This window comes from Lepidochelys kempii, chromosome 1 (genome assembly GCF_965140285.1).
Source record: "Lepidochelys kempii isolate rLepKem1 chromosome 1, rLepKem1.hap1, whole genome shotgun sequence".
Taxonomy (NCBI): Eukaryota; Metazoa; Chordata; order Testudines; family Cheloniidae; genus Lepidochelys; species Lepidochelys kempii.
Genome location: NC_136380.1, coordinates 81,477,796 through 81,505,425, shown reverse-complemented (window position 1 = coordinate 81,505,425; position 27,630 = coordinate 81,477,796). Strand labels below are relative to the sequence as shown.

Sequence of the window (27,630 nt, the reverse complement as noted above, 5' to 3'; positions counted from 1 at the left end):
GTGGAGGCACTGAATAAGGGAAGCAACCTAGTGGCAGAGGATGTGGAAAAAGCTAATGTACTCAATGCTTTTTTTGCCTCTGTCTTCACGAACAAGGTCAGCTCCTAGACTACTGCACTGGGCAGCACAGCATGGGGAGAAGGTGACCAGCCCTCAGTGGAGAAAGAAGTGGTTTGGGACTATTTAAAAAAGCTGGACTAGCACAAGTCCATGGGGCCGGATGCACTGCACCTGAGAGTGCTAAAGGAGTTGGCGGATGTGATTGCAGAGCCATTGGCCATCATCTTTGAAAACTCATGACAATCGGGGAAGATCCCAGACAACTGGAAAAAGGCTAATGTAGTGCCCATCTTTAAAAAAGGGAAGGAGGAGGATCTGGGAAACTGCAGGCCAGTCAGCCTCACTTCAGTCCCTGGCAAAATCATGGAGCAGGTCCTCAAAGCATCAATCCTGAAGCACTTAGAGGAGAGGAAAGTGATCAGGAACAGTCAGCATGGATTCAACAAGGGCAAGTCATGCCTGACTAATCTAATTGCCTTCTATGATGAGATAACTGGCTCTGTGGATATGGGGAAAGCAATGGACTTGTTATTCCTTGACTTTAGCAAAGCTTATGACACTGTCTCCCACAGTATTCTTGCCAGCAAGTTAAAGATGTATGGGCTGGATGAATGGACTATAAGGTGGATAGAAAGCTGGCTAAATTGTCGGGCTCAACGAGTAGTGATCAATGGCTCCATGTCTAGTTGGCAGCCGGTATCAAGCGGAGTGCCCCAAGGGTCAGTCCTGAGGCTGGTTTTGTTCAATATCTTCATTAATGATCTGGAGGATGGTGTGGATTGCACCCTCAGCAAGTTTGCAGATGATACTAAACTGGGGGGAGAGGTAAATACGCTGGAGGGTAGGGATAGGATACAGAGGGCCCTAGACAAATTAGAGGATTGGGCCAAAAGAAATCTGATGAGGTTCAACAAGGACCAGTGCAGGGTCCTGCACTTAGGACGGAAGAATCCAATGCACCACTACAGACTAGGGACCGAATGGCTAGGGAGCAGTTCTGCGGAAAAGGACCTAGGGGTTACAGTGGAAGAGAAGCTGGATATGAGTCAGCAGTGTGCCCTTGTTGCCAAGAAGGCCAATGGCATTTTGGGATGTATATGTAGGGGCATAGCCAGCAGATCGAGGGACGTGATCGTCCCCCTCTATTCGACATTGGTGAGGTCTCATCTGGAGTGCTGTGTCCAGTTTTGGGCCCCACACTACAAGAAGGATGTGGAAAAATTGGAAAGCATCCAGCAGAGGACAACAAAAATGATTAGGGGACTGGAACACACGACTTATGAGAAAAGGCTGAGGGAACTGGGATTGTTTAGTCTGCGGAAGAGAAGAATGAGGGGGGATTTGATAGCTGCTTTCAACTGCCTGAAAGGGGGTTCCAAAGAGGGTGGATCTAGACTGTTCTCAGTGGTAGCAGATGACAGAACGAGGAGTAGAGTTCTCAAGTTGCAGTGGGGGAGGTTTAGGTTGGATATTAGGAAAAACTTTTTCACTAGGAGGGTGGTGAAGCACTGGGATGCATTACCTAGGGAAGTGGTGGAATCTCCTTCCTTTGAAGTTTTTAAGGTCAGGCTTGACAAAGACCTGGCTGTGATGATTTAGTTGGGGATTGATCCTGCTTTGAGCAGGGTGTTAGACTAGATGACCTCCTGAGGTCCCTTCCAACCCTGATATTCTATGATTCTATGATACCACTGGTCCTTAAGACCTTCAAGTGCACAAAAGATGCAGATGATTCCAGGTGCAGTTCTCCTCAACACAGAAGGTCCATTCTACTGGCAGGATTGTCTCCCCTCCACTGATCTTAAAGGCAAACCTGAAGAAACCACTTAGATACATACAGATAATTCCCGATGTTTGCACCTCTCCTAATATCAATTTAAAGCTCTCCTGTGCAGCCTCATGACCATCTTGTGAATATTTACCAAAGTCCTGGGCACAGTTATTGCTAATCTTAATAGCAAAGGAATACCTTTATATCTGTTCTAAGGTGGCATCCACATTCAGGATGTGGATTTCTGTAGTACGCTACTGTCATAAATATAAAGGGAAGGCTAACCACCTGATTTAAATGTAAAGGGTTAAGAAGCTAAAGATAACCTCGCTGGCACCTGACCAAAATGACCAATGAGGAGACGAGATACTTTCAAAGCTGGAAGGGGGGAACAAAGGGTTCTCTCTGTCTGTGTGTGTTGCTTTTGCCGGGACCAGAGCAGGAATGCAGGTCAGAACTCCTGAAAAAAGTCAGTAAGCAATCTAGTTAGGTATGCGTTAGATTCTGTTTTGTTTAAATGGCTGATAAAATAAGTTGTGCTGAATGGAATGGATATTCCTGTTTTTGTGTCTTTTTGTAACTTAAGATTTAGCCTAGAAGGATTCTGTATGTTTTGAATCTGATTACTCTGTAAGGTATTTACCATTCTGATTGTACAGAAGTGATTCTTTTACTTTTTCTTTAATTAAAATTCTTCTTTTAAGAACCTGATTGCTTATTCCTTGTTCTTAAGATCCAAGGGTCTGGGTCTGTGTTCACCTATGCAAATTGGTGAGGATTTTTATCGAGCCTTCCCCAGGAAAGTGGGTGTAGGGCTTGGGGGGAAAGACGTTTCCAAGTGGGCTCTTTCCTGGTTATATTTGTTAGGCGGTTGGTGTTGGCAGCAATAAAGTCCAGGGACAAAAGGTAAAATAGTTTGTACCTTGGGAAAGTTTTAACGTAAGCTGGTAAAAATAAGCTTAGGGGGGTTTTCATGCAGGTCCCCTCATCTGTACCCTAGAGTTCAGAGTGGGGAAGGAACCTTGGCAGCTACAGACCATGGAAACCACACTGAGAGCCCTGCAGAAAATAGGTCTTTCATGAACATCCAAAATAATAAATTGTCTCTTAGCTATCTTTTCCATATGGGGAGTGATCATAAACGGGTCAGAAGACATCACATCTCTGACAGCAGATACAAGAGACAACAGACATTTATAGCCTTAAGGAATTACAAAGTCTCGTTAGCATTGTAGCTAGTCATGTTAAATTGCTGTTGTGGGCAAGATGATAAATAAGATCCCTCCTCATATATCAGCCTCTCCAAATGTGCAAAACACACAACCAGAATGGCAGAGTATTGCTAGGTGTTGAGAAAATTTAGGACTTCCTACACTGATGTACTTCCCAGGAATTATTCAATCAGATAAAAAAAGAGAACTAACAACCAATACCAGCATTGAGTGGAAGGTAGATTCTGCTTTACAATAGGCCAAAAGATTGCCATCAGTGAAGAAAAATAATGCTCTTTAAACTTACTTGAATTTCAAGTGATCCAGTTGACCTTCTACAACCACAGTCCTTGCTGGAGGATCAGTATATCCTTGTGATGTCGTCATCACCACAGTGGCCTACATCAACAGGCAATGTGCCAAAAAGACATCCAAGGATTTAATGAGGTGGCAGTACTTCTGTTCTAATGGGCAGAGGAAGGTGTGATATCCGTTGAAGTGATGCACTTAGAGCATGCTAAATGACACCTAGTTAAATCATAAGAGACTTTCCTTATGTAGTTGAAGTGTCCTTGCAACCGTCTGCTGAATAACATTCTCCCTTCATCGTGCCTGGAATGGCAGACAACCACAAGGCGGAAGTGTTCTAGGAGAAAAGGCCAGAGAACAGGGACATCAGATGCTCTATAATTGGACAGGTCAGAGGATCTGCTATATATCTTATCTTCCATAACACTTCCAAAGAGTCAAGGTGGGAGAGCCAGGGTCTTTCTGGTTCCATCTGCATCAGACACATTGGTGCTTCCATCTCATACTGTAAATGACTTGCCCTTTAACATAACTAGACCTGCTTCCTCAAGGAACAGTCAACCACAGCAATCAAATTAAACTTGAATCTAGCACTGTGATTGTTGAACAGAATGAGACGAGTGTCTATTCTAAAAAAAGTCATCAGTTCCTTACTTGCTGCTCAACTGGATCCTTTTTAAAAGATCTACTTAACCAACTGATACAGATAAGTGGAGTGGGCTAAATGGTAATCTATACAGTTGATCTTTCAGTTCCTTTAGCACCTTATGGGTTTACACTTCGATTTTACGATGAATCCTGTCCTGGCTGGTGGAGTGGCCACTGATAGACCAGTCACATGTACCACAATTTCCCAAAGCAGCAGCAAAGAGAGAGCTTCCCTAAAGTTTTAGTGCCTGATTTGGAGTCCCAGTTTAGTGCAACCCTTCAAACCATTTTGCTCAGTTGCCCTGATTTTGTATTATTTAATCTGATGGAGTCCAGAGTCCACAGTTGGGTTTGGATCCCTATTCTGCAAGATGCACAGATACATAGGAAGACATGGCCCCTCCCCCAAAGAGGAGTGTACAGTCTAATTTAAGACAAGATGCACCAGTGGTGAGTGAAACAGAAAAGACTTGGATATATTATAAAAGTTACCTTCAGAAATTAAGAATTGTATGCAAGTAATTTTCTCACTTGAGAACTTCCTCAGTTTTTGGAAGCGTGTATTGATTTGTTTGCACTCAGTTCACCTAAAGGTCTGTCTCAGTATACTGTCTGGCAGCTTTTAAAGCTACATTCATATAGTCATTCATTCAAGACTCAAGGAAAATATCTCATTTATTTTACAAGAAATTTAAAGCTTTTGAAATTAAGCATTTCTTCTGTCAACAATTTAATTAATAACTTTTTTGTTAGCGCAACTGTGTCCATTAAGATATCAAATTGTCATTTTTTCAGAGAACTGGGTTTTCAGTTTAACATCCAGAATTAAATAACACATTTGAGATTTTTAGAATCCTGACAGATTGAGACAGAGAAATCCTATTAAAATCTAACTTGCTTAGTCTTTAAAAAATCCCAGTCTACAACGCCAATATAGGATATGTTCTAGCCAACCTGTGTTAGGGCTAAAATGACTCTCACTCTCATCAAGATATTGTAGTATACAATGCAATAAATATTTATCACCTAATTTCATTATGAAACATGGTGTCCACCAGCTCTGTGCCTTTGATTATTCTCATGGAAACTCTCTCTCTCTTTCCATCTCTTTCTATTTGAAACCGCCAAAATCCATGTATTCAGAATGAGTAATAACTGTGTGTTTGCATGTGTATTTTCATCCAAGGATTCAAAATTCCTTACAGATAATTAAGCCTCACAACTCCTCTATGTTAAATATCAAAACCATTTTACAAATAAGATTCGTTAAGAGATGCTTCCTAGGGTTTCACAGCCACATCAGTTGTAAATCTAGGTACAGTGAATCCAGGAGTTCTGCTTCTAAGTCTTATGCTCTAGCCAGTAAGCACTTCCTGCAGTAATGCATCACAAAATTGAAATCAATAATTATATTCAGGGAGAGTTAGACATCAAAAAGAATCTGTGTCTTAATCATTTAAAAACAGCTGAAGCTGCTAGAATCTTCTGACTTATTTTTCTGTAGATATCAGTGATGTTTAAATGCAAGCTTCCATGGTTTTATACTTAGTTTAAAATCTTGAGTTTTGTCCATATGGATTAGAATGTGTTCATTCACTCTTTTTAAGGGTGCTTTGCTGTGGTGGCAAAGCTTGTAAATTCCATATGCAGAATATCTTAGATTCAGGATACTTGCATGCTGAGTTACGGGTAGGTATATGAGAGCCTATGCAATTTGAGATCCAGTGTTTGGATGGGTGAGGAGAAAGAAACATTAGAATTAACCCAGAACTGTACTCTAATATAGGTACAGGTTGAAAAGACGTGTTTTTGTGGTGGTGTGGTTTTTCCTCTTGGTAAAAATTCATGCATAAATTCTGCCCCAAACCATAGTTAACAGTGTTAATGTTGAGAAATCAAGCATAGAAAAATCAGTACATTCAAAACGCCAAGTTTGTTTTGTTCCCATTGGTAACACTGCATGTTATGCAGTATTTTGTAGTCTTTTTCCTATTAAAATGTAAAGCTTTATATATCTATTTTTTAACATATGCTATAAAAACTTGTGGTGTGACAGGTAAGGTTGCTACCATGTTAAACTTTTAGATTTTCATGGCCCTAAACATTGCATTAATCCTGGATGGTTTTTAATTTAATTTACTATTATGTGTAAGTGTTTTGGGGCTTCCACACATCTACTCATACTTGCTCTTCTTCCTCAATTTTTAATTTTGTATATGTTTAGTTTTCATGTTGTTCATTACTGATTTACTAAGATCTCTGTGTTCTGGCACTACTAGGGGACTGTCGGTATTCCCAAACTGATTTCCTTTCATGCACTCCAACATTCTTTCTTCTCCCTTGCACAAGAATAGTTTTTTCTGTCACACCTGCACACACAATGAGTTATGGCACACTCTCTTAATAATCTTTTAGGTTGTACAGGGTCTCCTATGTAGCTTGAACTCTAGAAACTCTCTAATGGATAATATAAACTCTACATGGTCCCTGATGGAGTTTAGAAATAGCTGAACTTGGAATCATGGCAAACATTTTCCCTGCAACACCTCACATGGTCCTTGTCCCCTAACCACACAAACAGCAACCTTGCCATCACACCAGCACACAACCTGCATCAGTGTACTCGCTCCTGAGGCACTTTTAAGCTCACCTTAAATCTAGAACCTTAAATCAGGTACACCTTATATCTAGAACATTGTGGGCACTACCATAAACAATTAAGAGTATTGAATTAGAGTGTGTTGGAGTCCACATGCTTTACCATACACTTAATCAGCATTTCTTAAAAGTGTGGAGAGGGACACAAAGGACTAATTGCTGGGGATAATGCACAGGTATGGCACCCAAACAACCATAACTCTGCCCTATAGGGACACAATGAAGGGGGGGAAATGTAATGTCTTCAGAAATCATTCCAACCTAATCTGGGACCACAAATGAAGACGTGCCTTAATCATACAATTATTGCATGGTATTACTTTGGAGTAGCACAAAGCAATCAGAGCATACTGTCCAGTTAAGCTCTTTTTTTGCAGTTGCTTTGCATTGCCAGAGGAGCACAGAGAAGCTGGAGTGTGTATTTGAATTTCCTATCAGTCCTCAAATTTCTCCTCCCTTTTGCACTCTAACTTCCCTTGCACAGAAGCAAAGATTCCTGGTTTGGCTGCTGCTGTTGCTACTGGATGGCTCCTCTTTGCAGTTATCTCCCAAGCCCACAAAGTGGGAGGGAGGCACAACCCAAGTCCATATGTCCCTAGAGTGCGGGGTGAACTCACCAGCATGGTTTTGGATCCAAAGAGTTGCTGGAGGGGAAGGGGTGACCTTGGCTGTGCCCCCTTTTACCGTCTCCCTTCCCAGTGCAGCAGTCCTTGCTTTGGATGCTTCTGCACCTACTAGCTGGAGTTGCAACAATCCAGCCATTCCTCTTTGGTTACATAGCCAAAATTCTTATCCAAGTATTCATAGTTCACATCTTTACTACAACGGCCTCTTCATTTTTGGCCTTTACTATTGCAGCCTTGGTCCCATCTAGGCTTTTCAGATTGTTACTGCTAAAATCATCTTGGCTCATTGTTCTGATTATGTGAATGCTCTTTTTGAGTCTCTCCACTGGCTTCCCCTTCAACTCTACATCAAATGCAAACTTCTTGTCTTTATCTTTTCATTACTTAGTCAAAGCTTCTGCTACCTGATCTAGTAACGTATCATAATGTTGATCCCTACCTTTGTTTCACCAGTATTTCCAACCTTTACTGCCCATCAGTCAACTTCTCCTGTAAACACTCCATGCTTTCGCTGCATTCTGCCCCTAAGCATAGGAAAAACTCCCTGATAAAATCCAAACAAACTTTACCCTATACTCCTTCAAATCCCTCCTTAAGACTCACCTCTGTCACCATGTCTACAGAACCCAGCCTGGTGATCATGGGTAGACAGGTGACAAGCTGTGACTACTCTTCTTTTCCTTTTCTTCTCCATTCCTTCTTACCTGTATTGTATTTTTTTAACAGGATGTACATGTAACTAAGAAAGTTGTATTAATTCTTCACCAGTTTCATTTGCGTGTATATTGTATCCTCATCTTTTGTCTGTTTGTATCTATAGACTGTAAGCTCTTCAGCACAGTGATCATCTCTTTTCTGACTGTACAGCACACTGTAATCTCAGTCCTAATTCAAATTGGGACCTCTGTGTGCTAGCATAATAATAAATATTTAATAATAAAACTTAGGCTCCTTTGAAAATCCCAAACTAAATAGGTGGTGAAAGAAGGAAGGCAGAAGGGGATTAATGAACGCAGATGGGATAAGGAAGGAAGAGTGCAGAGAAAATATTAAGAGAATGTGACATATGGAGAGGACAGGCAGAATGTGAAGTGACACTGAAGTGAAGAGATGGGTGACAGGGGTTGGAGGAAGTAGCCAGTCAGACGAGACCATAGAGTCTTTGGTTGGAAGAAATGAGCTCACTAATGTAATGGACCCAGCTAGGCTTAGGTGGTTGTTGTTTTTTTTTAAAAGGATATTTTGTAAACTGGACTATCCAAGCATGTTCTCTCCATCACAGAAAAAAATTAACGTCTATGCTGGAGTATTTTTAATCAAAAATACTACTTCATAGAGGAAATTTGAAGAGGAATTAGAAGTGGGTATAATGGAAATAGATATGGGATGACTACAACTATGAAACTTTGACTCTTTTCTGCATCAGAGGCAGCTGCATTATTATTATTATTATTATCACATACACCCTTAGTGCTAGGTAGCTCACAGTACAAATAAGAAATGGTCCCTTTCCTAGAGAACTTAAAATATTTTAAAAGGCTTGAATATGCCCCAGTGAGGGAAATTCACAAACTGTTTTCCAAGATCTGGAACTGTGGCATGTATTAGCTATCAAATATTGTTGACGCATCAGATATTTTTGTGGGGAACAGTAAATGTGGCATTGGGCTTTTACATGTTTATTATTCTAGGATATCTGGATGTGAAGCTTATTTTCTCTGTGGCAAATTTTGTAAATTCCAAAACATCTCTGGATGAATCATGGTATAAAGTTTGGAAGAAGGGTATAAATTGCATTAAGCTTGATTTTGGATATATCTTAACAGTTTGAACAATAATTTACTGAGATGTTACAGTTGATTAAGAACTATTAGGTCATTTTGTGCAGCCTTCTTGAATATATTCAAGTTCATTGTCCAGATTTAAAAAGCTTGAATGATCTAGCTCCCACTATTACCCTGGGGTAATAGATATTTTTCCCACTGGTACTACACCTCAGCTTTCCTTTGTTGAGATTAATCCCATTACAACTGCTGTCGGAGACTAATTCTCTCCTTTTTTTAATATTTGTATATTCAGGTATTTGTAAAATTCAGTATATTTTTAATCATAAATTAGTGAAGAAAAGGCTCCTTGTTCTACTACCACTGCATTTGTTCTTTCGGGATCTATAGAAATATAAATATATTATAATATTTCAGGTTTCAGAGTAGCCCCCCACCCCCGCTCTCCTGCTGGTAATAGCTCATCTTAAGTGATCACTCTGATTACAGTGTGTATGGTAACACCCATTGTTTCATGTTCTCTATGTATATAAATCTCCCCACTGTATTTTCCACTGAATGCGTCCGATGAAGTGAACTGTAGCTCACGAAAGCTTATGCTCAAATAAATTTGTTTTTCTCTAAGGTGCCACAAGTACTCCTTATAATATTTCAGAATATGCAGTCATATTGTGGCCTGTTCTCCATTCTGGTCTGGTGTAAGGGAATAAAAGGGGCATAAGACACCCCATGTGGGGGAGAACCATACCTCTGCTGCTTGTTCAGAGTCACTATCTCCCACCATCATGCTTGACTTCAACCCCCAATATGCCTGGATGCGTCGTTACGCCAGTGTGTCTTGGAGCATATGCTGTGACAGGTATAGATGAGTTGCACTTTATTCCCTTCCCAAAGGCAACAGGGAGACTGGGATGGATATTGACTCTTTGAGCTGCAATTTCCTTCCTGCACTGATTTAGGGGCAGCACAAACTGACAATCTCTAAATCTTAATGAAAAGTAAATACAGAAATTGTAAATATATAGGATGAAAAGATCTTAGGAAAGTTACCAATACAGACACACGTGTTAGGAACAGAAAATCATGTTATAGTAAGAAAAGCATGATGCTTACATATCAAATTAAAATTTTTAATTTTTACTTACCATTCTGTTCCTCTAATCTTTGTTAATCCTTCTTTATTTTGATATCCATTACTGTAAAAAGTTTGTTTCTAAGCATACATGTATGCTTTTTTCCTAGTGTGTTTTTTTAATTAGTGTTTATTTTATCTTTGTAAAATAAACTGTCAGTGTACCCAAGATCTGGCATCTCTGTTATATCCTGGAAAAATAGTTTTCAAATAAGAAATAATAAGCTTAATGGTGGGGGCATCCATTCACTAATCTCAAGTTTATGCTAATGTTTGATTGAGAAGGTGAATGTAATCATTTACGTTTTAATATTCTGTCTTGAAGAATGGGATTGTTGTTTCAAGTGTTCAAAGTGTATGTGAACTCCATCTTTCTTACCCACTACAACAACTACCCTTAAAACTTAGGTCGGGAGATACTTCACCTTTTTGTATGCTTCAGTAAATAGAACACTAGAGACACAGGCAACAAATCTTTTATGAAATACATGGGTTGATACCACAGTTCCTCAAATACACTTGCCTCTTGAGCTTCTGCAAAAAACCTTTTCTAAAGCATGCTATTTTCTACTGCATATGCAAATTAAATCTCTAAAGACCATTATTACAATAACTATTCGATTTAATTTTACTAAAGGAAAAAGCTAGGAGTTAAGCTTAAAAATTGAATTTTACAGCAAGACAGATCTAGAGTTAAGGCTAAAATTCCATGCTAACATTTCCATGTCACTTACATTTTACAAGTCTAGAGTTTTGTTATGATATACTTTTTTTTAAATTATGGCACACTTAGTATGTATGGAAATATTTCCTTGGTTTTGTGGCTTTATGTTAGATAGTTCAGGCTACTTTGACTCAGTGGAGCAAAATTCATCCTTGATGTAACTTCAGTGAAGTTAAGCATGGAGTTATACCATGAATGCATCTGGCCCATTGTTTTTAAAGGCATAATTCTTGCCCTTCACAATTTTGAAAGCATTATTAATAAAGGATCTTTCCTATAGAAGTGTGGGAGTTGACCTGCCAAACTCCTCTTCTGTTTTTATAAATAGATTATATATGGATAAAATTTTCAATCCATAATTAATTATTAGAATCTCATATAATCCTAGTCATGTCATTCTGTAATACTGATCAGTTAAAAAGTTCATATTATGCATGTTAGGTTATACGAAAAAATCACCATTACTGAGTTGAGTTATAATATTTTTTTTGCATAGATAAAAGGAAAAATAATTCCAATAAAAGCACTGAAAACTGCCTTTAAAAATGTAACTTATTTTATTTTTGTAATTGGAATTTTCAAAGGTGAATCTCCCACATATTCTCTTTAGTTTCAGTTAAGAACAGTTTAATTATTGCTACACAAAAATGCCATATTACAATTCTAAATCATGCGTGTAAATTTATAATTATAAAAATCTCAAATTGAAACACAATTAAGATAGTTATTATTATTGTATCATCCTTTGTTTTTATAATAAACTATAAACCCTGCTGTCTGTCCCACAAATACTTGGTTATCAGTTTTTCAAAATGCATGTTTAAATCCTAAAACATTTCATTTTTACTCTTTAAAAAAATTATGTAAACCTTTTGAAAAAATGTTTCAAAATTAAATACCATTCTCATATAAGACATGTTTAGGAGAATGTATTTTAGCAGTGAAATACAATATATTTAGCAGAGTAGAGACACATCATTTGAAATGCTTGTTTTGCTTGTTTTTATCTTTGCTAATCTTTTCCATTGAATCTATGCTGCTTCTGTGCCACTGTTTTCCACTATAGAAACTCCATCCCGCTGCCTTGCTTCTCGTGAGCGCATTTACAAAAGTAGTGATGTAGCTGGGCCTGCCTCTGCTATTTCATCTCTGTCTCACAAACTAAAGGGTGGGTATGCATGCAAACACAGACAGGTTGTTCAAATTTTACATTAGAAAATGGTTTTTCTCCTTCCGTTCATTTTCATTCCATTCACTTGATAAAACACTTTTTCAAAATGAATGTTAAAGTTTGATATGTATGAGTGTTCATATAATAGAACAACTCACTGTTGCTTATTTAATTGTAATTGTTTCATAACTTGTATGTTGAAGATGGAGTGTTAGTTTACAACCAGTTAAGATACTATAAACCAGACTACTGTCATACATGTATGAATATTTAGACAACAAACTAGTGAAATTTTGGAGGACAGGGAGAGATTCATTTTCATGTTACTTATTTTTTCATTAGTTTATTTATAGACTAACATTTAATACAGTATTAATTAACTATTCCATTTTTGTGCTGGTTGAGTTCAAAATGGTGACACATTTGTGGAAGTAATTGTGTTACCCTGTACATCACAAGTGTTGCGATCATTGAAATCAGTGGGATTAATCACATGAGCAAGGGAATTGCTGTATAAGGCCAAGGAAAGAGGAGGTATTCTAGATTTATTTATTCATGATTACTCAGTAGCTTGCCAGCATTGTTTATAAATGCCATCCTGTAAAATAGACTCACTACATCCATTCATAGAAAACAATATATGGACAAATTACTTTCTTCTTGTGATCTACACTATTCAGCCTTGTAGACATGTATTTTTACATACATTTATAAAAAGCAATTACATAGATAATCAGATTGCCAATCAGATAATGGATTGGCAATGAATTGGAGTAAATATAACCAATTACACTGTCTGCATCAAAACAAAAAAGATGAATTAGTAGACGAGTTGTCACATGTATTTATTCTCAACTGACCTTAATAATATGGCAACCTCCAACTTGAGCCTGACTTTTTTGCAACATATCTGGAACATGCTTCTTATCCTAATTTACTTGTGTAGTTTCAATTACTTTCTATATGTCCTTTTTGTCCTTTAAGCATAGAAGAAAAATAAATAAGTAGCCAAGAGACCATCCTGCAAGTTCCATAGTTGTAGTCAGTCTAACATATGTAAAACTAATAAATAATAATTTTGTTGTGACTTTGATAAGCTTAGCTATGGTAAACTTAGCTAATAATGTTTTGTATTCTAGCTTCCAAGTAAACAAATTACTTTCCCTTATTGGTTGTTAGTGGAGGTTGTGAACTCAAATTCTCCATACGGTATAGTAGTGCTTTTGCTCTCTAGGTAATTTCACAAGAAGTGCATTTTCTATTAAATACTTTCTTGTGCATGTTTTAAAAGCATGCTCATGTATATATTTGTGCACCCTTTGCAAAGGAGTTTCAAGTAATCAGTGGTTGCATTATAATTGCAAAAAAATCCTTTTTATCAGCTCTGTTGACACTTTGGGATGTTAACAGAAGCACCTGGTTGAATTCTATTTTTGTGTTCAATTCTGTGTCTTTTAATTTGTATTGTAATGGGTATCAGTTATAAAATGTAGTAATAATTTCACTATAAAATGTACCATACAGGTGACAGAGTGAATTTCACAGCCACTGCTAGACCAGTTTCTCCAGCAGGAAAATCGGATATATCAAAACACAGGGCTGAGAGCAAGTCACCCAAACCTGATGGACGTGTGATCAGAACTGTTGCTGACCAGAAAAAAACAAGGAATACAGAAGGCTTATCTGCCAGTGAGTCTCTTATGTTGAAATCAGATGCTGCAAAGTTGAGGTCAGATTCTCATAGCAGATCATTATCTCCAAACCATAACACTTTGCAGACACTAAAATCTGATGGGAGGACAACTTCTGGTCTAAGAGCTGAATCTCCAGGACCAGGAACACGGTCTTCCTCACCAAAGCCACTCACAGCAGGAAGATCCAGCACTTCTGGTGCTAGTTCACCACGATCATCATCTCCGCACGATAAGACTCTACCTCAAAAAGCCTCAGTCCCTGTAAAAACAAAGCTTGATCCTCCTCGGGAACGATCCAAATCAGACTCTTACACACTAGATCCAGACACACTTCGCAAAAAGAAAGTACCGCTAACAGAGCCATTAAGGGGACGGTCCACTTCACCCAAACCAAAAATTCTATCAAAAGATGCAAAACCTGTGACTGAAACTGAAAATAGAGCTCCTTCCCCTCACGTTGTACAAGAAAACCTTCACAGTGAAGTTGTTGAAGTTTGCACTTCAAGTACTTTAAAGACAAATAGCATTACAGATAGCACATGTGAAGATAGCACAGAATTCAAAATTGTGGATGATAGTTCTAATAAAATTCATTTTAGCATAGGAAAAGCACCACTGAAAGATGAGCAAGATATGAGAGCTTCTCCAAAAGTAAGCCGTAAGTGTGCTAGTAGGCACACAAGACCCAAAAAGGAAAAATCTGGCTTACTTTTCAAAGGAGATGGATCCAAATCCATAGAGCCAGCCAAGCAAGCAATGTCGCCATCTGTTGCAGAATGTGCCAGAGCTGTCTTTGCTTCGTTCCTGTGGCATGAAGGAATAGTCCATGATGCTATGGCTTGTTCATCTTTTTTGAAGTTTAATCCAGAGCTTACCAAAGAGCATGCACCAATAAGAAACAGTCTTAATCAACAACCTACAGAGGAAAAAGAAACCAAGTTGAAAAATAGACACTCATTGGAAATATCATCTGCTCTTAATATGTTTAACATTGCACCTCATGGTCCAGACATATCTAAAATGGGCAGCATCAACAAAAACAAGGTCCTGTCTATGCTTAAAGAACCACCTCTGCATGAGAAATGTGAGGATGGAAAAACTGAAATTACCTCTTTTGAAACAACTAGTCATTATACTATGAAATCTAAATCTCCTCTTCCCTTAACACTGCAGCATTTGGTAGCTTTCTGGGAAGATATTTCTTTAGCAACTATCAAAGCAGCATCCCAGAATATGATTTTCCCAAGTCCTGGTTCCTGTGCAGTATTAAAGAAGAAAGAAAGCGACAAAGATAACAAGAAAACCAAAAAGGAAAAAAAGAAAAAAGAAAAAGCTGAGGCTAGACCAAGGGGAAATCTTTTTGGTGAGATGGCCCAGCTTGCAGTGGGAGGACCTGAGAAAGATACCATCTGTGAACTATGTGGAGAATCCCATCCATATCCAGTGACTTACCACATGAGACAAGCTCATCCAGGTAAGACTTTTTTTCCCCCCCATAACTCAGTCCTCAATCAAAGTTTATTTTTACATAATTTGTATTTTGACAGTCATTATTGTTATGAAAGTAAATCAGGCCTCCTTAGCCATAGTGGGAATTGTTTTAATTAAAAGAATAAAGAAATTGAAGACCTTGATTCAGCAAGGGATTAAGCATGCATGTAGTTTTAACCACTCATGTTTAAAGTTACAGGTATATTTAAGAGCCTTGCTGAATCAGGATCTAAAAGCAGTTAAAAAGCTGAATTTACAGTACCTATTTGGAAACACAATTTTTAATCTAAAATCTTAGTTTTGTGACTATGTAGGGAAAATGAGAGGAGATAAAAAATAAAAGCCTAACTTTAGTAGGAGCTCTAGGTTGCAAAACATTGCCATTATAACTCCATGTTTTCAGTCACTGATAACTTTCTGAAACTTTAGACTAAAATTTTTCAGACCTGTTCTCTGGACAAGAGTGAAGATTCTTGGCAACTTTGAGCAAAAACTGTTCAGCCTCTTGCAAATGGGAGGAAAAGTGGGGGGGAATGTTTACTTTTGCCACTATTTTTGTTGTTTTTGTCAAGCAGCACTTGTTCTAAAATGCGGTTGTGGGGAGAGGGTGGGTAGAAGGTTGAAATTTGACAGAGAAATAGTTGTCTGTGTGAAGTATCCTGGAGTGCTCCGATGAAACTTTTCATTGGAACAGGTTACAGGGGTTTGAAAACTGCGCCTTGTAAGTGAAGGAAGGCTATGTCACACATGCATGCCTGGCTTACTTGACTTCATAGTAAACATGCTTCTATCCTAAGATGTGTCTGAAGGAGAGAGGACTCCCTAGACGTCCTGTTTCATTCACTATGATCACCAAGGGAATCACCTACACATCTTTACATGTGCATGCTATTTCAAACTAGGACTCTACAAAAAGCAGCATGGGCATTTTAAAAAAAAATTTAGTTTCTGATAGAACACCCTTTAAATAATACATTCTGAACTTTAAAAGAAATCCTTTTCTTGAAAATACAGATTTTTCCTTCATTTTTATAAGTGCCTTCTCACGAAGGGAGAAACTGGCCATACGCAAAGACACATGCACTACACAAAGTCAACAAACTGAAAATACTGTTTTTTTGCTAACTTGCTTCAGTTACAGTAATCTTGGGTTCTCCAGTAGCTATAGTATGTACATAATTTTCACACAGAAAAGTAATTTTTTTAAAGTTGAAAATGTCCCTTTATTTTCTGAAATTTCCTAACTTTTAAGAGCTTAATTTTTCAACCTTAAAGTTTTATTACATCTAGGGTTGGATTTTTGTTGTTTAGAATTCCTTAGATGTTTATTTTAAAGCAGAAGTCTGCAACCGTCGGCACGCGGCCCATCAGGGTAATCCACTGGCAGGCCGCAAGATATTTTGTTTACGTTGATTGTCTGCAGGCATGGCCCTCCGCAGCTCCCACTGACCGCAATTCACTGTTCCCGGCCAATGGGAGCTGCGGGAAGCAAAAATATAGAATCCAGTTGAAATTTGTGCTCCCTCTTTTAGCTGTGCAGCAGTTAGCATACATTCCATGCACTTCCCTGAATATGACTGATACCCTTTGAACACAAAAAGAAACAAAGCTTAAAAATGTATTTGCAAATTTGAAGAGGGACGAAGTTATCAGCAGGGTGGTAGCACCACCTATCATGAAGGTTGCATGACATTTCTTATTTTCAGATTTATGAGCCTTTGGGATCGGGGACTGTCTTCCAGTGTGTCTGCACAGTCCCTTGACTTTTGGGCACTACTGTAATATAAATAAGTAATAAAGAATGTAATTCTCAAGCTTTTAAAAAGCTGTTCTCATCAACAGACTTTAAAAAGCAAAAACTTTCCAAGCATTGGACACCACCCATTTTCTTTCAGAATATAGCTTTCAAGGAATGCAGAGAGAATAAAACCAAGCTAACTGAAAGAAAATGAGTCTTCTCCTTCCTATTTTACAGATAGGAAAAGAAGCATTAATTGTTATTCCTAAAAGTAAAGTTATTATTTATGGATCTTGTCTTCATTATTTCAAGGTTGTGGCCGGTATGCAGGTGGTCAAGGTTATAATAGCATTGGACACTTCTGTGGAGGATGGGCTGGTAATTGTGGTGATGGTGGTATAGGAGGAAGCACTTGGTATCTGGTTTGTGATCGATGCAGAGAAAAATACCTCCGTGAAAAGCAAGCAGCAGCAAGAGAGAAGGTATATTTATTTGTTTCTCCAGTATTAGTATTAATAGTTCAGGTATATCTTGATAATTTTAGAATTTCAGGATATTTCAATGTCATGAAATGTTTGCTTGTATTAAAAGTATTTTAATGTACTGTGATTAAAAAAAAAAATGAACACTTCTGGTTTTGTACTTAAGATCCAATTTATTCCTTGTGGGGGAAGGAGGAGAAGTCATAACTGATTAGCTGTTATTAATCCAAATTATTTTATAGTGTATTTACTTATTTTCAGATTCAAATTTGTAAATTAGTTTAGTTTTATGCTAACATATTTGAATATAGAAACTAATATCTTGCAAGCAATGTATGCAAATGTCTTTGAATAAGTCATTATCTGGCAAATAACATGCTGTCATTGTACAGTTGGTTAAATGTCAATTTAAGCAGATAGTCTCCTCCTTGAATAATTGTTTTAGGTGATTCTAAGGCAAATTCTTATGCTCATTGAATCTCGAGGATATGTCCCTGCCATATGCCAATGTTGCAGTCTCACTAGAAATAACTGTGATTTGCTGTCCTGGACCAAGCTGTACCCTATAGCCTATATCTGAGCAACTGGCTGCTCTGAGCTGGTTCAGAAGCTTCAGCCAATGCATCAGTGAAAGACAGTAAGGCTTATTTGGGAAGGCAGGGGTTAGTGATAAACAAGAAGAGCTCCTTCAGTCCCACACAAAACCTCATGTATCTGAAGAATTCACAATACTAAATGGGCATTTCTTGTGTAGGACTCTATGAGTAAGCTGCAGATCCACATCAGAACTTTTAATTCATCACTCAAAGAGCACAGTATAGAACTGCCAGCAGGTGCTAGGGTCAATGGCAGTGAGCTTCAATTTAGTGCCCTGAATATGCTTCTACCTTGCACTCTCTTTAACGTGTCTTCCTGTTATCGGAAGTGGAGTGAAGAGAGAACCTCAAAGAGCCTGCAAATATCTTCAAGACTCATGGAGTTAATAGCTAACTGAGGAAGATTTCAATAAACCATCCTCTGGGGTGGAATTTTTTTTTTAACATTGCTGCAGTGTTCATCACTGATTCAAAAGAAGTCTTCCATAAACAAGCTAGAGTGCAAGATTGTGAGGATCTCACTATGTTACGCTTCCAGAGAAAGCTAATATATTCATCCATAAAAATTCAGTTGGACATTGCCACGATCTGTAATATACATCTGTCACCAGAGACACACAAAAAGTCAAGATATGTTCAGAGAAACAGACCTGTTGATGGCTTAAGCCAAAAAGAACCCTACCAGTCAGTTGGCAATCACAGTCTGAGGATGAGAACCAGCACACCTGACTGAATGAGTAGAATGCAGTTAAGTTTAGAGGCAAGAGCAACAGGGTAATGTTGTGGTGGGCATGTGCTATAGATCACCGGATCAGAAGGATGAAGTAGACGAGATTTCTTCGGACAGCTAACTGAAGTTTCCAGATCACAGGCCCTGGTTCTAATGGGAGACTTTAATCATCCTGACATCTGCTGGAAGAGCAATACAGCAATGCACAGACAATCAGGAAGTTTTTGGAGAGTGTTGGAGACAACTTTCTGGTACAAGTGCTGGAGCAACTGACTGGGGTCGTGCTCCTCTTGATCTGCTGCTTACAAACAGGGAAGAATTGGCAGGAGAAGTAGAAGTGGGTGGCAACCTAGGCAGCAGTGACCGTGAGATGGTTGAGTTCAGGATCCTCACAAAAGGAAGAAAGGAGAGTAGCAAAGTACAGACCCTGGACTTCAGAAAAGCAGACTTAGACTCCCTTCGGGAACTGATGGGCAGGATCCCCTGGGAAGCTAATATGGGGGGCAAGGAGTCCAGGAGAGCTGGCTGTATTTTAAAGAAACCTTGTTAAGGGCGCAGGAACAAACCATCCCAGAGTGCAGAAAGAATAGCAAATATGGCAGGCGATCAACTTGGCTTAACAGTGAAATCTTCGGTGAGCTTAAACTCAAAAAGGAAGCTTACAAGAAGTGGAAATTTGGACAGATGACTAGGGAGGTGTATAAAAATATTGCTAGAGCATGCAGGGGTGTAATTAGGAAGGCCAAGGCACAACTGGAGTTGCAGCTGGCAAGGGATGTGAAGGGTAACAAGAAGGGTTTCTACAGGTATGTTCGCAACAAGAAGAGGGTCACAGAAAATGTGGGACCTTACTGAATGGGGGAGGCAACATAGTGACAGATGATGTGGAAAAAGCTGACATACTCAATGCTTTTTTTTTGCCTTGATCTTCACAGACATGGTCATCTCCCAGACTGCTGCACTGGGTATCACAGTACGGGGAGGAGGTGACCAGCCCTCAGTGGTGAAAGAACAGGTTAAAGGCTATTTAGAAAAGCTGGACGTACAGAAGTCCATGGGTCCAGATCTAATGCATCCAAAGGTGCTGAGGGAGTTGGTTGATGTGATTGTAGAGCCATTGGCCATTATCTTTGAAAAATTGTGGCAATTGGGGGAGGTCCTGGACAATTGGAAAAAGGCAAATATAGTGCCCATATTTTAAAAAGGGAAGAAAGAGAACCCAGGGAACTATAGGCCAGTCAGCCTCACTTCAGTCCCTGGCAAAATCATGGAGCAGGTCCTCAAAGCATCAATCCTGAAGCACTTAGAGGAGAGGAAAGTGATCAGGAACAGTCAGCATGGATTCAACAAGGGCAAGTCATGCCTGACTAATCTAATTGCCTTCTATGATGAGATAACTGGCTCTGTGGATATGGGGAAAGCAATGGACTTGTTATTCCTTGACTTTAGCAAAGGTTTTGATACGGTCTCCCACAGTATTCTTGCCCGCAAGATAAAAAAGTATGGATTGGATAAATGGACTATAAGGTGGGTAGAAAACTGGCTATATTGTCAGGCTCAACAGGTAGTGATCAACGGCTTGATGTCTGTTTGGCAGCCGGTATCAAGCGGAGTGCCCCAGGGGTCGGTCCTGGGGCTGGTTTTGTTCAACATCTGTGTCAGTGATCTGGAGGATGGCGTGGATTGCACCCTCAGCAAGTTTGCAGATGACTCTAAACTGGGGGGAGAGGTAGGTACGCTGGAGGGTAGGGATAGGATACAAAGGGACCTAGATAAATTAGAGGATTGGGCCAAAAGAAATCTGATGAGGTTCAACAAGGACAAGTGCAGAGTCCTGCACTTAGGACAGAAGAATCCCATGCACCGCTACAGGCTGGGGACAGACTGGCTAAGCAGCAGTTCTGCAGAAAAGGAGCTGGGGATTACAGTGGATGAGAAACTGGATATGAGTCAGCAGTGTGCCCTCATTGCCAAGAAGGCCAACAGCATATTGGGCTGTATTAGTAGGAGCATTGCCAGCAGATCGAAGGGAGTGATTATTCCCCTCTATTCAGCACTGGTGAGGCCACACCTAGAGTATTGTGGCCAGTTTTGGTACCCCCACTACAGAAGGGATGTGGACAAATTGGAGAGACTCCAGCGGAGGGCAACAAAAATGATTAGGGGGCTGGGGCACATGACTTAAGAGGAGAGGCTGAGGGAACTGGGGTTATTTAGTCTGCAGAAAAGAAGAGTTAGAGGGGATTTGATAGCAGCCTTCAACTCCCTGAAGGGGGGTTCCAAAGAGGATGGAGCTAGGCTATTCTTAGTGGTGGCAGATGACAGAACAAGAAGTAATGGTCTTAAGTTGGAATGGGGGAGGTCTAGCTTGGATATTAGGGAACACTATTTCACTTGGAGGGTGGTGGAATCTCCATCCTTAAAGGTTTTTAAGGCCTGGCTTGACAAAGCCTTGGCTGGGATGATTTAGTTGGTGTTGGTCCTGCTTTGAGCAGGGGATTGGACTTGATGACCTCCTGAGGTCTCTTCCAACCCTAATATCCTATGATTCTAGGAATCAGGAGAATGAAATCTCATTATACCCAGGAAAAAAATACTTCAGGTTCTAGAAAACAGGAGCAGGCAGAACAAATTTTCTTGAATGTCAGTAGACATCAGCCAAATGGATATTCCCCTCCCACCCCAGCCCATGATCAGCATAGTCCTGTAGAAGGTCTTCCAAATCAAGAGGAGCTTTTTTTCTTATAACTCCAAACTGACTGAGAAGACCCTGGAACTGGTGAACATGTCCATGTCCACCCCCATTCAGGCTCCTGTTTATTCTGAACCTGTGCATGCAAGATCCTTAATTCATGTGACATCCAGTACAGTTGGTAGTCATGACTTTGCTATTGAGTGTACAAGACCGAAGAAGACTGGCTTTTCAGATGCTTTGGAAGATCCCAAGCATATTATCTGTCATAGAAGATCAAAAAGGGGGGGAAATTATCCTTATCTGTTAATTTTCCTTCATTAAAGCCTTTTTATACCAGTCCCATCCACCTCCTTGTAAGATATGAGTGCCTAACTCATTGTTAAGAACTTTGATACAGAGTCACTGACAAACTGAAACTATGTTTAACATTTTTTTAATGGTTATTGATGAATTGGTTAGGTTCCTACTTGGTACTGCTTCTGAAATATTCAACTGCAAGCTTAGATAGCTAGACCCTTATATGGGAAGATATTGCATTATTTAAATTCTTGTTCTTCATCGGGTGGTTTGTAAGGTCTATAATCGAAGTATACGGCCTGATATAGAAAATCTTGAAGAAAGAATATTAATAGGAAAGGAAACTTTTTCCCTAGCCTTGTCTGATGTATCGTTTTTGTTTCGTTTGTAACCCTCCTCTGTGTTTTGTCATTTAAGTGCGATGTGAATAAAATTGCTAACAAAAAATTACATTCAAAGAATGTTAAGGTTTCAAAGTCAAGCACTCACACGTAAGAAATGCCAGAATTAAGTTTACTGATGCGAGTGGTTTGGAATTGGGGGACAGAGATTTTATAATCAAAAGTGACCACTAATTTGGGATGCCCAGTTTGGTATGCATAAAGTCTAATTTTTCAGACTACTTAGAATTATATAGCCTTAATATCTTCAATACATAGTTCACATTGACTAGTTGCAGCTGAGAGTGCACTCTGCAAATCAGACCGGAGGGCCTCACATTGGGAACCCAGAAAATGAGCATGTTAAGTGGCCACCTGTGAAAAGTTTGGTTTAAGTGACTTGCCTAGCATCACAAAGGAACTCTGTGACAGAAACAGGGATAGAATTCAGTTCTCCAGGGCATTTAACTGCCTTAGCCTTGAAACCATCTTTTCTCTTCTTGTATCCTCTGCTTCATTCATTACAAGCCTTCCAATTTCTTGAATGAATGAGGAAAGGGGTCTTACAGAAACAACGGTGTCCTTTGCTACACAACTCTTATTCATTCCCAAAGCATGGTCTATGCTATGCACTGAACAAGGCAGGAGCCCTATGGAAAAATTGTTATGTGAACATGTGTGTCAAAGTGGGAATTTTCTGTAACATTTTTATGAATCCTAAGCATGTGTCAGTTTCCCTCTGTGTTGCATAGCTACTAAGGGTATGTCTATGCTATGGAATTAGGTCGAATTTATAGAAGTCGATTTTTTAGGAAGCGATTTTATACAGTCGATTGTGTGTGTCCCCACTAAGTACATTAAGTCGGCAGAGTGCGTCCACAGTACCGTGGCTAGCATTGGCTTTCGGAGTGTTGCACTGTGTGTAGCTATGCTACAGTTCCCGCAGTCTCTACCGCCCATTGGAATTCTGGGTTCAGCTCCCAATACCTGATGGGGCAAAAACATTGTCGCGGATGGTTTTGGGTACATGTCGTCAGTCGCCCCTCCCTCCATGAAAGCAAAAGCAGACAATCGTTTTGCACCATTTTTCCGTGCGGACGCCCTACTGCTTTCAGCAGATGGTGCAGTAGGACTGCTAACCATAATCATCGAACCACCACTTCCGCTGCAACTCTGCTCTTCTGCTCTCCTGGTGCCATGAATCCACTTCGCAGGTCCTCTATATGACCATCATCATCCACCACTTCCTCTGCAACTCTGCTGTCCTGCTCTTGTTTCGCCATACCACGGCAAGCGTGCAGCCCCATCAGCTCAGCTCACCGACACCGCCACTGTTGTGTCCTGGTGCTGCTGGCAGCAGACGGTGCAATAGGTCTGCAAAACTGATCATCCAACCACTGCTTCCGCTGCAGCTCTGCTCTCATGAATCGACCTCACAGGTCCTCTCGTCGTTCTCTATAAATATCTATTCTCGTGGCATCCATCGTCAGCCACCGCTTCCACGCAACTCTGCTCTCCTGCAGACGCCATACCACGGCAAGCATGGAGCCCGCTCAGATCACCGCAGCAATTATGAGCATTGTAAACACCTCACACATTATCCTGCAGTATGTTCAGAACCAGAACCTGCACAGGCAGGCAAGAAGGCAACAGCAGCACAGTGACAAGAGGGATGAGGACATGGACACAGACTTCTCTCAAAGTACGGGCCCCCGTAATTTGGACATCCTGGTGGCAATGGGGCAGGCTCATGACGTGAATGCCGATTCTGGGCCCAGGAAACAAGCACAGACTGGTGGGACCATGTAGTGTTGCAGGTCTGGGGTGATTCCCAGTGGCTGTGAAACTTTCTCATGCGTCAGGGCACTTTCATGGAACTTTGTGACTTGCTTTCCCCTGCCCTGAAGCACAAGAATACCAAAATGAGAGCAGCTCTCACAGTTCATAAACGAGTGGCGATAGCCCTCTGGAACCTTGCAACATCAGACAGCTACCGGTCAGTCGGGAATCAAGTTGGAGTGGGCAAATCTAGTGTGGGAGCTGCTGTGATCCAAGTAGCCAACGCAGTCACTGAGCTGCTGCTATCAAGCGTAGTGACTCTGGGAAATGTGCAGGTCATAGTGGATGGCTTTGCTGCAGTGGGATTCCCTAACTGTGGTGGGGCTATAGATGGAACGCATATCCCTATCTTGGGACCGGACCACCTTGGCAGCCAGTACATAAACCGAAAGGGGTACTTTTCAATGGTGCTGCAAGCACTGGTGGATCACAAGGGACATTTCACCAACATCAACGTGGGATGGCCGGGAAAGGTTCATGACGCTCGCATCTTCTGGAACTCTGGTCTGTCTGAACAGCTGCAGCAAGGGACTTACTTTCCAGACCAGAAAATAACCATTGGGGATGTTGAAATGCCTATAGTTATCCTTGGGGACACAGCCTACCCCTTAAGGGTTATCCTTGGGGACACAGTCTACCCCTTACCTCATGAAGCCATACACAGGCACCCTGTACAGTCGTCAGGAGCTGTTCAACTATAGGCTGAGCAAGTGCAGAGTGGTGGTAGAATATGCATTTGGACGTTCAAAAGCGTTTACTGCTTGCTGTGTGCTCCACAATATCTGTGAGAGTAAGGGAGAGACGTTTATGGCGGGGTGGGAGGTTGAGGCAAATCGCCTGGCTGTTGATTATGCGCAGCCAGACAGCACGGTCATTAGAAGAGCACAGCAGTGCGAGCTGCGCATCAGAGAAGCTTTGAAAACCAGTTTCATGACTGGCCAGGCTACGGTGTGAAGTTCTGTTTGTTTCTCCTTGATGAAAACCCACCCCCTTGGTTCACTCTACTTCCCTGTAAGCCAACCGTACTCCCCCTTCAATCACCACTTGCAGAGGCAATAAAGTCATTGTTGTTTCAAATTCATGCATTCTTTATTAATTCATCACACAAATAGGGGGATAACTGCCAAGGTAGCCCAGGAGGGGTGTGGGAGGAGGGAAGCACCAGGAGGGATGGTGGAGGAGGGAAGGATAGGGCCACACTGCACTTCAAAACTTATTGAATGCCAGTCTTCTGTTGCTTGGGCAGTCCTCTGGGGTGGAGCGGTTGGGTGCCTGGAGGACACCCCCCGGCATTCTTGGGTGTTTGCGTGAGGAGGCAATGGAACTTGGGGAAGCTGCAGCGGCGGTCTGTGCTCCTGCTGCCTTTTTTGCAGCTCAGCCATATGCCGGAGCATATCCGTTTGTTCCTCCAGTAGCCTCAGCATTGCATCCTGCTTCCTCTCATCACGCTGCCACCACCTCTCCTCTTGCTCCCGCCGCTGCCTGCTCTCGCGCGTCCCTCCTGTGCTCGCGTTCATTTTGTGCTTTCCTGGACTGTGACATTGTTTGCCTCCACGCATTTTGCTGAGTTCTTTCAGTGTGGGAGGACTGCATGAGCTCAGAGAACATTTCATCGCGAGTCCAATTTTTTTCTTCTTCTTATCTGCACTAGCCTCTGGGACAGAGATGATAAGGGGAGCTTTGAAATATTTGCAGCTGCAGAAGGAAAAAATGGGAGAACAGTATTTAAAAATACACATTTTAGAGAACAATGGGTAGACTCTTTTGGGGTGAACCAAGCTGTTAACATTACATAGTACATGTGCTTTCGGTACATTTTGCCTCTTATATTGAGGACCTGCCAGTTTGGTGTGAGAGATAACACACGCAGGACCAGGCAACAGAATTCGGCTTGCAGGCAGCCATGGTAAGCCACAGTCTTTTGGCTTCTTTAACCTTCATAACATGTGGGAATGGTTTCAAACAGCAGCGCCCTCATTTCCCATACCAAGCACCCGTTGGGTTGGCCATTTAAAATGGGTTGGCTAGTTAAAAGAAGGGGCTGCGATTTTCGGGGGAACGTGCAGCACGAACCCAACTAAACCTCCACACACACCCAATTCTCTGGGATGATCGCTTCACCCCTCCCCCCACCGTGTGGCTGACAGCAGGGATGATTTATTTTCAGCCACAGGCAAACAGTCCAGCAGGAATGGTCACCTCTGAATGTCCCCTTAATAAAATTCCCCTATTTCAACCAGGTGACCATGAATGATATCACTCTCCTGAGGCTAACACAGAGAGAGAAAGAATGGATGTTGCTTGAATGCCAGCAAACACTGGTACCATACGCTGCCATGCTTTTTTATGCAATGATTCCAGACTACATGCTACTGGCCTGGCGTGGTAAAGTGTCCTACCATGGAGAACGGAATAAGGCTGCCCTCCCCAGAAACCTTTTGCAAAGGCTTTGGGAGTACATCCAGGAGACCTTCACTGAGATGTCCCTGGAGGATTTCCGCTCCATCCTCAGACATGTTAACAGACTTTTCCAGTAGCTGTACTGGCCGCGAATGCATCCCAAGTCTTCGGGGCAAATTAATCATTAAACACACTTGCTTTTAAACCATGTATTATATTTACAAAGGTACACTTACCAGAGGTGCCTTCTCCGCCTTCAAGTTCCGGGAACCCGGGTTGGGAGGGTATTGGGTCCAGAGTGTTAAACAGTTCCTGGATGTCGGGGAGAACGGTTTCTTCTTCGTCGTCTTCTTCGTCCCTTAAATCCTCATCTCTGTTGTGAGAGACTCCCCCCTTGCAGGAGTCTACATACGGGGTGGGATAGTGGTAGGGGCACCCCCTAGAATTGCATGCAGCTCATCATAGAAGCGGTATGTGTGGGGCTCTGACCCGGAGCGGCCGTTTGCCTCTTTGGTTTTTTGGTTGGCTTGCCTGAGCTCCTTCATTTTCACATGGCACTGCTGCGGGTCCCTGTTATAGCCTCTGTCCTTCATGCCCTTGTAGATTTTTTCAAATATTTTGGCATTTCGTCTTTTGGAACGGAGTTCTGATAGTACAGATTCATCTCCCCATACAGCGATCAGATCCAGTATCTCCTGTTCGGTCCATGCTGGAGCTCTTTTGCAATTCTGGGACTCCACGGTCACCTCTGCTGATGAGCTCTGCATGGTCACCTGTGCCACGCTGCGCAAACAGGAAATGAAATTCAAAAGTCCCTGGAGCTTTTCGTGTCTACCTGGCTAGTGCATCTGAGTTGAGAGTGCTGTCCAGCGCAGTCACAAGGGAGCACGCTGGGATAGCTCCGGAGGTCAATACCATCAAAATGTGTCCACACTACCCCAAATTTGACCCGGCGTTACCAATTTCAGCACTAATCCCCTTGTTGGGGAGGTGTACAGAAATAGATTTTAAGAGCCCTTTAAGTCAACAAAAATGGCTTCGTCGTGTGGACGGGTACAGGGTTAAATCGATCTAACGCTGCTAAATTTGACCTAAACTCATAGTGTAGACCAGGGCTAAGTGGGTGCAAAATGGTTAACGCTGCTCCCAAAACAGTGCTGGAGACAGAAAGTGTGTGCGTGTGTGTCACATGGG

General features: G+C 41.1%; 1 protein-coding gene across 14 annotated transcripts in view; it reads left to right on the top strand.

Moving 5' to 3' along the window:
* The window catches only part of MYCBP2 (MYC binding protein 2), a 414,963-nt gene that overhangs the window by 326,102 nt on the left and 61,231 nt on the right, over positions 1-27,630 (top strand). For 10 of the 14 annotated variants that reach the window (XM_073347171.2, XM_073347218.2, XM_073347180.2 and 7 more), the window contains 3 exons: positions 11,990-12,091; positions 13,619-15,262; positions 17,330-17,499. In XM_073347171.2, the coding sequence (XP_073203272.1) occupies positions 11,990-12,091; positions 13,619-15,262; positions 17,330-17,499 (1,916 nt within the window). The remainder of the gene's footprint in view (positions 1-11,989; positions 12,092-13,618; positions 15,263-17,329; positions 17,500-27,630) is intronic. The other 4 variants (XM_073347245.2, XM_073347208.2, XM_073347249.2 and 1 more) reach the window with 1 other exon arrangement.